At 42.5% G+C, this 11257-nt stretch overlaps 2 protein-coding genes across 2 annotated transcripts in view; both read left to right on the top strand.

Annotated features, from left to right (window-relative positions):
• Positions 1–3842, top strand: part of tmem222b (transmembrane protein 222b) — a 7427-nt gene extending 3585 nt beyond the window's left edge. Inside the window, exon 6 of the mRNA XM_060865955.1 lies at positions 2848–3842. Coding sequence (XP_060721938.1) covers positions 2848–2935 — 88 coding nt within the window. The 3' untranslated portion in view covers positions 2936–3842. The remainder of the gene's footprint in view (positions 1–2847) is intronic.
• A 2037-nt stretch (positions 3843–5879) lies between these two features.
• tpbga (trophoblast glycoprotein a) lies at positions 5880–8714 on the top strand. Its single transcript, XM_060864931.1, has 2 exons — positions 5880–6511; positions 6696–8714. Exons 1-2 carry the CDS (start codon positions 6252–6254, stop codon positions 7543–7545), a joined length of 1110 nt encoding a protein of 369 aa, XP_060720914.1. The 5' UTR covers positions 5880–6251; the 3' UTR covers positions 7546–8714.
• The last annotated feature ends 2543 nt before the right edge of the window (positions 8715–11257 follow it).

The raw sequence follows: 11257 nt of genomic DNA, 5'->3' as shown, positions 1-11257 counted from the left end.
AGCAAGGCCCTTAACCCTTAATCGCTCAGTTAAAAATGTACGTTTTTCTGGATAAGGACACCTCCACCTCCAAGTCTGAGATCAATCAGCTTAAAAACGAAGCCATACCCCAGATGCTGTACCAGCCACTGTAGCTGTCTGGCATTAACATTTCTTTAGGATTTAGAGGATGTCTGGTGTGCGGTAGGAAGATTTGCCTCACGTTTAATGATGTTTGTGTTTGCTGGATCTGTGTGCTGCCTCACCGATGAATGTGTTGTATAAAGCTGATGGACATTAAAGGGATTGGTGTGTCAACAGCATGCAGCCTTTAAATGCAGAGTCAACAAGCTGACGGCAGGTGCAGGAGCCAGCTGCTGTGTAAACAAACAACCTGACAATAAGAGAAGGTGGAGTTACGTTAATGGAAAGAAAGAAAAGAAAGAAAAGGAAATGTCAGTTGTCCATTCCGTTGTTTTGATTTGTGTCTGGATCATTACTGTACCTCAGCTCGGTAACGTTATTCCACAGTGAAATGCGTCGCTGTTGTATGAGATCCTCACAAAGGCCCAGTGTATAATGAGACACAAGCTTACATTATACTCGTTATGTGTTATGGGTAAGTTATCATACACATGTGGGTTAACGGAGAGCCACAGACCTTAGAAATGAACAGAAATAAATCCTGCAGGGTTCATATAGGCCATGTTCACACTGCAAGTCTTAATGCTCAATTCGGATATTTTGCTCAGGTCTGATTTTTTTGTTTGGCTGTTCACATTACCTTTTAAAATGTGGCCTATATCAGATACCAGTGTGAACTGTTTGCTGTTTCGAACTGACCCACATGCGCAAACAAACAATAACAATGACGTCACACGCAGCACGCGGTTGCGCTAAAAAGTTGGCGAGGTTATGGAGGAAGTATTGTATCATCTGGTGCAAGCAAACATATCATGTAATGCTATAATGTGATGTATTCAATGCAAACATTATGAGCTGGTTCACGTAACCACTTTATATAACACTCTTAACACACACGTTACCAGTCACGGTTGTGTCACGTTTTCGCCGGTGCGAAAAAAAAAAAAAGGTTTCGCTGGCGCAAAAAGAAAAGAAAAAAAAAAGTTTTTGCCGGCGCATAATTGTCGATGTAGATTGACGTAAAAGTCGCATCCAATCCGCCTTGGCTGTTCACACTGTGGCCACATTGGAAAAAATCAGATTTGGGTCTGATTCAGGACCACATATGGAAGTTTTGAGTGTTCACACTACTCCTGAAGAAAAAAAAATCGGATTTGGGCCACTTTTTCCTGCAGTGTGAACGTGGCCATAGTGTGTAGAATCCTCACTTTAATTTCTACAACCTCTATTAGAGATTGTATCATTATTTTCATTCGAATGGCATTTTTATTTCACTTAAATTCCACCATATGCCGATTAGCCATTAGATTAAAACCACTAATATAGCATAGGTCTCCTCGTACCACAAAAACAGCTCTGATCTGTTGAAGCATGAACACCACAAGACCTCTGAAGCTGTGCTGTGGAATCTACACTAAGGGTTTAGCAGCAGATCTTTTAAGTCATGCAAGTTGAGAGGTGGAGAATCCATGGATCTGATGTGGTTGTCCAGCAAATCCCACATATACTGGATCAGATTGAGAATTTGGAGGCCAAATCAACATCAGCGTCAGGGAACATCAATGTCAGTGAACATCATCCTGCTGGAAGAGGACACTGATGTTAGAGAGCACAGTTATTATTTACGAAGGCACCTGGTGTGTAACAATGTTCAGTAACATCCACCTCTGGATGAACAGCCTTAGCACTGCAGGAGCTCCTCGACCAGACTAGGGTCATCAGGAGGCTCCACATAATCATTAAGGTCAATATCCACACCAATACAGAATCCTTACACTCCTCCCATCAGACAGACGTGTCAGGGGCTGAGAAACAGCCCACAGGCCATCAGACTTGTGAACGACTTTTTTCCACTTCCTCCCTCTTCACTTGCCCGCTGATCTTGAGAGGTGCCAAGTTTTACCCCAGCCTCAGAATAGCATCACGGCTCACGTAGGTCTTTACACGTCTGTGTCCTGAACATACGACAGTAAAGGACCAACATTACTACTGAGTGTGCTGACACTGGAGACTCCTCCTAAAACCACTCAACAAACATCATGAACTGTCTCTTACTATAAATATGATCACACATTGGTTTAAATACATAAGATCTGCAATAATACTGAATAAAGTTTTCATGTGAATGAATTTCACTTCAGTACAGCGGCGTCTTTCTCCTCACGTGGTGCATTCGCTTTTAGGACAAGGTGTTCAAGCAGCTGTTAAAGCCTCCCTCAGGGGTGATTTTCTTGGAAGTATGAACTTCTATATTCGGTGTTTCCTCATGGCAAAATGGTCCTAAATGAACTAAAACGTTTGAAATGACATTTGAAAGGGTCTTGAAAAGCATCAAAGCATCAGAAGGTGCTTGTAGGTAGTAAAGAGAGCATGAAGAAGCAGAAGATAAATGAAGTTTACCATTGAAAATTGAAGGAAAGCCTCATACTGCTTGACAGCTATGGTCCGCGTGATGATTCTGTAAGGACATGTGCCCATGATAGCCTCAGATTCCTGTTCTTGGCTGACAGGAGAGGAACCTGGTGTGGTTTCCTGCTGTTGTACCTCATTCACCTCTAGTGAGTTATTATTTGAGTTACTATATCCTCTCTGGCAGCTGGCACATGTGTTCCTAATACCATCTGAAGTGATTTTCTTTCTTTCTTTTCTATATTTTTCTTCCTTTTCTCTCATGTTGGTGTAAATAACCCCAGTTCGTCTGTCTGTGTCTCTCTCTCCCTGCAGCTGTGTCGGATTTCTGAAGACCTGGTTGCCGTTCATCGTTCTGTGCAGCATCGTTGTGTCGCTCGCTCTGTACATGAACTTGCGGTGACCACAGTGGGGTCGTAGAGACCACTGAATCCAGGTGAATATCCGGGTTATTAGACAATAAAACGGGACTCGGATGAACGTCGGCCGGACTACACTGTACGGGACGACACGCTCAGATGATGGACGATTCCCGTGCAGATGAAGAGCCCCACGACTGAAAGCTAGTCCTAAACCTGTTTTTCATAGGATGGAGAAAGGAAACCCATCATGGGTCCTTTGTCTCCTTGTAACGTAAGAAATTACAGCATGTACTCAAATGCTTGTCTTCCAAGGTGTGAAATTAATGGTGCTGATTTCTGGGTCGGTTGCAGATTGGATTATTATTCTGTCCCACAATCATAACCTCTGTTTAGACAATTTAACGTGACTAATTTTCAGTCTGCTTTGAAACTGCAGAAAACTTTCTTTCTTGATAACATGATGCTTTGGATCCTGTTTATGGAGCTTCTGGTCTGTGTGGTTTTTTCTCTATGTTCACTTTATTGTGCTGTAGAACATCATTTGGTGTTCAGGTCATTTTATACACATCTTTGCACTCAGCTTTCACACTGCCATGTGAACACGAGGAGGATTTTAACATTCAGTGCTGTAGCAGGTAGACCGCCACATCACAGCCCCCTGAGCCGGGGGTCCATATGGGACTGCACTTTATACAGCAGCTCACTGCTTCATCTTCACAGAGTGGATTCACAGGATGCTGTTAGCTGGAGTTCTCTGGTCTCTCTGCTGCTGTCACTTTCATAGTAGTTTTACTGACCAATAAACAAATGACGTATACAAACATAAACCACCAGAATTAGCCACGTTGGTGCACCTTATTAACATACTCTACAGTGATATCAACATGAATGCAGTATTTAGAACAGAACTCTGCTTCATCACACCACAGATAAACAAACTGAAACAGCTTTAAGAGACACGTCTGATTCTTCTGTTTTAATCATAAAGGTCTTTTAATAAAAATAAACATACAAATGATATTCGTAGTTCTTCCTAACGTTCCACCGTGAGGACATACTGACGTATTGTTTTACTGAATCTCGATGAACCCCATGAACTCCCAGGGTTCACGTGTTCAAACCGATCGTGTATGTTAAAAGTGCGCCTTTGTATTATATCCAGTTTATTCTGTTCTGTCAAGCTTCGTTTGTTTGCTTTTCTGCATTGTACATATTAACTTTGCATTCAGTTCCAAACACCAGACAAACCCTAACGTAATCCTAAACCAGGATCAGGACACCAGATCCATTACTATGGTTCCTGTGTCTGAATAAAGTCCTGCCATTGTTTGGCATCAAACAGGAAAATTCCACGGGCCCTTTCCTCCTCTCACCCCTTCACTGATTAGCCCTCTCTTTCACACTTACTCGTTCTTTAGAACAGCAGGTAGCCGGGGTTCCTCAGCTCTTCAAACATTCCTGCTACCGATCTTCAGTCTCCTTGAGTGTGTGAGGAGAGTGGCCCCTGCTGGCTCCGGCCAGAGCAGACAACAGTGTCACATATCATCTCTAACTTCTTTAAAGGCAAAGCAATGTCATTTTTTGGTTTAGAATTTACATTATCTTTCATTACTATGGATACAAGTCCCATTGGTCATGAGGTCAATTCAATTACCTCACCGCTGACACAAAGGTGGTTAGAATGAACAACATAATCTTGTAAATATAAATCTGATGTCTCAAAAGAAAACCAGAAATTAACAATTCACAATATTTACCTCCTACCTGATGTGGTCTTCAGCTCTTGTAGCTCATCAACCTCAAGTAAGTTTGTTGTGTGGGTTCTGAGATGTTTTTCTGCTCATCACAGTTGTAAGCTGTAGCTGATTTAACCCACTTTAGCTTTTTGTCTCTCACCCTCTCACAATAAGGCTTTAACCTGGAGATGTTTCTAAAATTTTATTAATTGGACATAATTTTGAAAGGTGTGCATGAGTTCCAATAATTCACAGTATGGGTCAAAACCAAACGCTAAAGTCCAAGGAACTTTCCAGCATAGATCTGAGCAAGGGAATTTACATTTACATTACAGCATGTGACACTCTCTTATCCAGAGCAATGTACAAAAGTGCTTAAGTCTATCATTGAATGCATGAGCTCTAGGCTACAGACTTAAGGTATAATGAGTCTCAATCACTGTATAAAGTTAAAAAAAAAAAAAAACACATACAACAAACAGGGAAGAAAGTGCTAGCTGAAGTGTTTCATAAATAAGTAATACAGTAATAAGGAATAGAACCATGTCTGAAGCTTTCATTGTTCCCAGGAGCACAGTGAGCACAAACCACATGCTGGGGAGAAGGGTTTCATCAGCAGGATCTGGGAAGGTTGAAGGTATGACACATGGACCAGAATCCAAGGAGAATTTCGATTCATTTATTTGTAGCCCAAAGATGAGTTAAATTTGGAAGTCTTTAAATCAGGGTCAGCGTTTATACCAGTAGAGAACTAGGACCAAACATAATCCAGAGAATTTATTCTGAGAGGAAGCTCACAAGAGAAAAGGAGCGATGAATAAAGGAACTAATCTTTGTGATTAGTTTATTGTCAGATTCATCGGGTGCCAATACTTCTGCTTACTTCCGTACATTTTTTAATCTTTACAAATCTTTACGAAACAGATTGTCCATGCTTATTGCACTCCATATGATTTGCTTTAAAAAATCTTTTCTTAGTCCAGTCCAGGACTTTCATCATATTCAATTGGAACAGGAGAAAACATACTGATCCCTGTACTGAGTACTGAACCTTTACTACCCTACAACTTGCTTTGTTTTTAACTTGCTTTTACTTGTGATTTGTGGATTTTGGATGATGAGTTCCTCTCATACACGAGTAAGTCACCATTTACGTCCTCCTCCTCCTCCCCTACCTCCTCCTCCTCCTCCCCTACCTCCTCCTCCTCCTCCTCATCCCCTACCTCCTCCTCCTCCTCATCCTCCCCTCCTCCAAGCGTGTGTCCAGCGCTGCGGCTTTCATTTCATTGTTCGAGAGGACTTCAGATGCTTCCCTTTCTCATGTTAATCAGCTGCTGCCTCTCACTTGACTACACGCGGCTTGTTCAGGATGCAGATGGAGCTGAAAGCACCACGGGATCATTCACAAGTTCCTAAGTTCCTCCCAAACACCACGTTATTTGCAGACTCTGCGTTTGGGCGCAGGAGCGCGTGGAGACCCGCAACTTTTTCTGGACTTTCTAAATGGACATCAGTCCGTGATTTTGTTTAAAAACAAGTCATGTTTGTTCACTCAGTTTCAGCTACACGGACGAGGAGAAGTTAGAGAAAGTTTGAGGGCTTCGTTTTCATACTTTGCGACATGTCCGTGTTGGTGCTGCGCGTCGTGTTCGCGCTGCTGTGCGTCCACGCGACGCGCTCTGCGTTGTGTCCTGCAGGCTGCGAATGCTCAGAAGCTGCACAAACCGTGAAATGCGTTTCTAAAGATCTTCGGGACATACCGACCGGCATTCCTACATACACGAAGAATTTGTTTATTACAGGGAACCACATTAGTCGAATTGGTCCCGAGTGTTTCAGAGGGCTGGACAATGTGACAACGTTATCGCTCAGCAACAACAGGTAAAAACATCTGCAGCATCTGCAAGTCTATACACACACTCAGGTGTTTTACTGTCTTAAAGCAGCAAATTGTTTTATTTATAGTCAGGAAAATGTAATATTTTCTCCACAGTTTGTGCTTCTTAGAATCAAAACTTACAGAAGTTACACAGTGATTTGATTCTGAGCCTTTTTTCTTGTGTAGGATATCTGAGGTGGAGTCTCACACCTTCTCTAGCCTGCGTAACCTCAGATCATTGGACCTGAGCAGCAACCAGCTGGTGTTGATTCACCCAGAGGCCTTCACGATGCAAAACCACACGCTGAAAGAGCTGAATTTCAGCCGAGCGCTTTATAACCACTCGTCAGTCACTAACCTGTCCACGGCTCTGCGCTGGAGCAGCCTGAACAGCCTGCTTGGGCTCGACCTGTCTAGCAATGGCCTGATCTTCCTGCCCCCTCACATCTTCTTTCATATGAGCAATTTGCGCCGGCTTCAGCTAGCCAACAACTCCATAGTGTCTGTTACCAATGAGACTTTGCTGGGTTTGGAGCACCTAGAAGAGCTTGATCTCAGCCACAATGCCCTTAAAACCTTCAGCAAGGAAGGATTGATGGAGTTGGAGCGCATTCCAAAAGCAAAGTTACACCTTGGGCAGAACCCGTACACGTGTACCTGTGGAATTGAGCCGTTCATCATGTTGCTAAATGCCTCTCAGGACCGTGTCGTAGATGCTGAGCAGCTGGTCTGTGTCTTTCCTATTGAACTGCGCAACATTTCTTTACTGTACGCCAGGACGTTGGTCCTGGGATGCCATCACATAGAGGAGAGCAACAACCTGGCGCTTCAAACATCCTATGTCTTCCTTTGCTTAGTGCTGGGTTTTGTTGGCCTAATGTTCCTCTTTGTGCTGTACCTGAACCGGAAAGGGATTAAGAAGCGCATCTATGAAATGCGTGACACGTGTAGAGAGATGTGGGAAGGGTATCATTACCGATACGAGATCGATTCCGATCCCAGGTTGTCACAACTGTCCACAAGTGCAGATGTGTAATTTGGATTACTGGTACGTCTTCAAACCTGAACTTAGGTGATCTATTGATGACAAACATTTTTAAATATGGACATTGTTGTTTTAATGTTAGCGACCTGCACATCCATTCAGTGCATGAACTAGTCGTGTATTACCGCAGCTTGTCCATTACCACCACATGTTCTTAATTAGTTCCTGTATCCCCAGAGTACGGAGTCCAAATGACGGTTCAGGATAGGTCTAAGTCCATTCTGCTATTCCCATCAGACCTAGCAAGTGTTTACTGCTCAGGACAGGAAGTAATTTTTATACTAAAATCTGTTATACTCTGTGCTGCGGTTACATTTTTTCCTGAGGTTCATTGAATGGAAGTGCTGGGCCACAATCAGCAAGGCTGTGGAGCCAACTCAGCCCCTCTACCCACAGGGAGCTTGTGAAGAATGTGCTTTCCTTCCTCTACAAAGCATTCCAGTGCATGGATAACCTCCTCTAAGCTTACCACAGAGTCACCGAGAAACACACTTCCTTTGTACCAGATAAACAGAATGAAAGAAATGGAAAAGGGGGAGAAAGAAGACCAGCTGTGGAAATCTCTGCTCCTCTGCTTCCTTTTTTTTTTTTTTTATTCCTCTCATTTTTATTGTCAGAATGATAAAAACCAGCCCTGCACGAGGGTTTGCTGGAGACAGCAGTGGGCCTGTTGGCTGTTTGAAGGCACAGCCTGGCTCCAGCTCTGAGGAACCACAGCAGCTTCTTGTGTTTAGTGATTGTTACAGTGATATGATGCAGATGAACCTGGGATGGTTTAGAATCCCATGTTTTACATGTTAAACTTATGGGACAGATTTAACTACACATTCTTTGTGTACTAAGAGCCAGAATCATGAGCTTGGATGCCATGGTGTTGTCATGCATATGCACAGTAAGGACATTTTAGTTTGAACTAAAGTTTGGTCACGTGACATGATGTAAATTAGGATTAGGACCTCGTCTGTATCTCTGAAACCGATATGGCTACATAAAGTGTTGTACATTCGCAGTACAAAACTCGCTGGTTTTCATTTAAACAAAACATTCATTTGTGCCTGAAGCTCAAACCCTCTTTGTTGTGAAAGTCTTTATCCTCGTCGCTGTTCTGTTCTTGCCAACATTTTACCGAGCTGTCAGACTGCAGTTCATTAACCACATATGAAGGTCTCCATGAGAGAAATGATGAAACTTGAAATGAAAGTAAATGATGAAACTAAATGATTTTTTATTTGTATGTATGTGAAATGTAACGGCTTCCATAAAGACGTCTGCATCCTTAATAAAATGTTGAAATGGAGGTTATGAGTGTCCCCGGATGTGCTGGAGAGTCTTTTATTCCTTCTCTTTACTCCCCCAGCTCTGACTTTACATTTCCTAACAGACTACGATATCTGAAGGAACTCATTTCACTAAACAGTGTTGTGTGTAAAGTGTTTGTGGCTCTGCTGCTGAGAGGATCCTCGTGTCTCTGTGGGATCTGGGTCTAACTGCACATGATGAGCCACTGCACTTCCTAGTTCCTGAAGACCCACTGGAGCTAATGCTGCAGTCCAGCATCATAGCAACCTGCCTGGTGGTGAGAGCAGAAGAGGCTGGTAGCCATCTCTCTCTCTCTCTCTCTCTCTCTCTCTCTCTCTCTCTCTCTCTCTCTCCTGTCTCACTCTGTCTCTCTCTGTCTGTCTGTCTCTCTGTTTCTCTCGCTCTGTCTCTCTGTTTCTGTCTCTCTCTCTCTGTCTCTCTCTCGCTCTCTCTGTTTCTCTCGCTCTCTCTCCGTTTCTCTCTGGCTCTCTCTCCGTTTCTCTCTGTCTCTCTCTCTCTCTCTCTCTCTCTGTTTCTCGCCCTCTCCTGTCTCACTCTGTCTCTGTGTTTCTCTCTCTGTTTCTCTCTCTCTCTCTCTCTCTCTCTCTCTCTCTCTCTCTCTCTCTCTCTCTCTCTCTCTCTCCATTTCTCTCCCTCTCTCTCTCTGTCTGTCTGTCTCTCCCCCCTCTCTGTCTGCCCCCTCTCCCCCTCTCTGAACCTCCCCCTCCCCCTCCCCCCCTCACCATATGTAAATATTTAAAATTAAGCCCATATGTCCACATGCCCTTGAATACCTTTAAGACTTTTTATGTCAAAGAAAAGATTCAAAATTAATGTTCAGCATAATCATAATAATAATAATAATAATAATAAGGGGGCACGGTGGCTTAGTGGTTAGCACGTTTGCCTCACAACTCCAGGGTTGGGGGTTCGATTCCCGCCTCCGCCTTGTGTGTGTGTGGAGTTTGCATGTTCTCCCCGTGCCTCGGGGGTTTCCTCCGGGTACTCTGGTTTTCTCCCCAGTCCAAAAACATGCATGGTAGGTTGATTGGCATCTCTGGAAAAATGTCCGTAGTGTGTGATTGCGTGAGTGAATGAGAGTGTGTGTGTGCCCTGCGATAGGTTGGCACTCCGTCCAGGGTGTATCCTGCCTTGATGCCCAATGATGCCTGAGATAGGCACAGGCTCCCTGTGACCAGAGGTAGTTCGGATAAGCGGTAGAAAATGAATGAATGAATGAATAATTATAATAATGAAGAGTTTGTGTTGATCTTTAGCACATCTAGCATATTGTCATGGTTTACAAATAAATACAAGTATAAATTCATTACATTACAGTACATTGCACTGACACATTAATTTGAACCAAATGAGATGAACTGAAATTTGTTCAGTGGTTCATCAGTTCAGTGTAAATAAATTCACCATGTGACACTTCCACAAAAACACGTGCATCAGTTTCTTTTACTTTCTCTTTCATCCTCTAGTGTAATAATGACGCTTCAGGATAATAATGTGACTAACTTGCTTATTTGTACAGTTTAATTTGAAGAAGAATTTTATCTGAGATTTCTGTATTAATTGTTGCACTATTGTTCAAGTCATACATTTATGTCACATTCAAGGTGTTGGTGATCTGTTGTAGAAGCGTTGATCTTCTCCATAATACAATCATTTCCACCTGCCTCACTCAGTGAGGGTCACATTGTTAAGGTGAGTAAATTAGTCAAGGTGATGTTTCGGTATGATTTTGCCCCATCTTTTGCACCATCTTTTGCCCTATATGCAGCAGCATATAGAAAATTCAAATTCTATTTATTTGTATTGCTCTTTTAACAATTCACATTGTCTAAAATCAGCTTTACAGAAGTATGGAAACAGAAGAGAGAGAGAAAAAAGAAATAATACATAATAATAATAATAATAATAATAATAAGAAGAAGAAGAAGAAGAAGAAGAAGAAAAAATAAGAAGAAAAATAAATAAATGAATACATACATTTACAGTTTAAAATTAATTTAAGATACTATATATCTATCCCAATCCCTAACGAGCAAGTCGGAGGTGACAGCGGTGAGGAAAAACTCCCTGAGATGATAAGAGGAAGAAACCTTGAGAGGAACCAGGCTCAGAAGTGAATTTGGGTGACACGCTACAGTAAATAGTGTAAATGTAAATAATGTCCTTTCTACAACAGTTTATAATAGTGCAGGCGAGAGCTCCTGATTAACTAATGGGTCATCGTGAACTCTGAGTTCAGCACAGACCTGATTGCTGATAAAGACCAGACCATATAAATAAGTATATATTGTTTAATGTACACATCCATGGAGAACCTTAAGATTAGTGTCTGGTCCCACAAAGACACTGGACACTCTGGTTATATAAGACTGTAGTGATGCTC

The sequence above is a fragment of the Tachysurus vachellii genome, chromosome 3 (assembly GCF_030014155.1).
Source record: "Tachysurus vachellii isolate PV-2020 chromosome 3, HZAU_Pvac_v1, whole genome shotgun sequence".
NCBI classification, from domain to species: Eukaryota; Metazoa; Chordata; class Actinopteri; order Siluriformes; family Bagridae; genus Tachysurus; species Tachysurus vachellii.
Note: the sequence above shows the minus strand (reverse complement) of the source record. Positions and strands in the feature narration are given on the sequence as shown.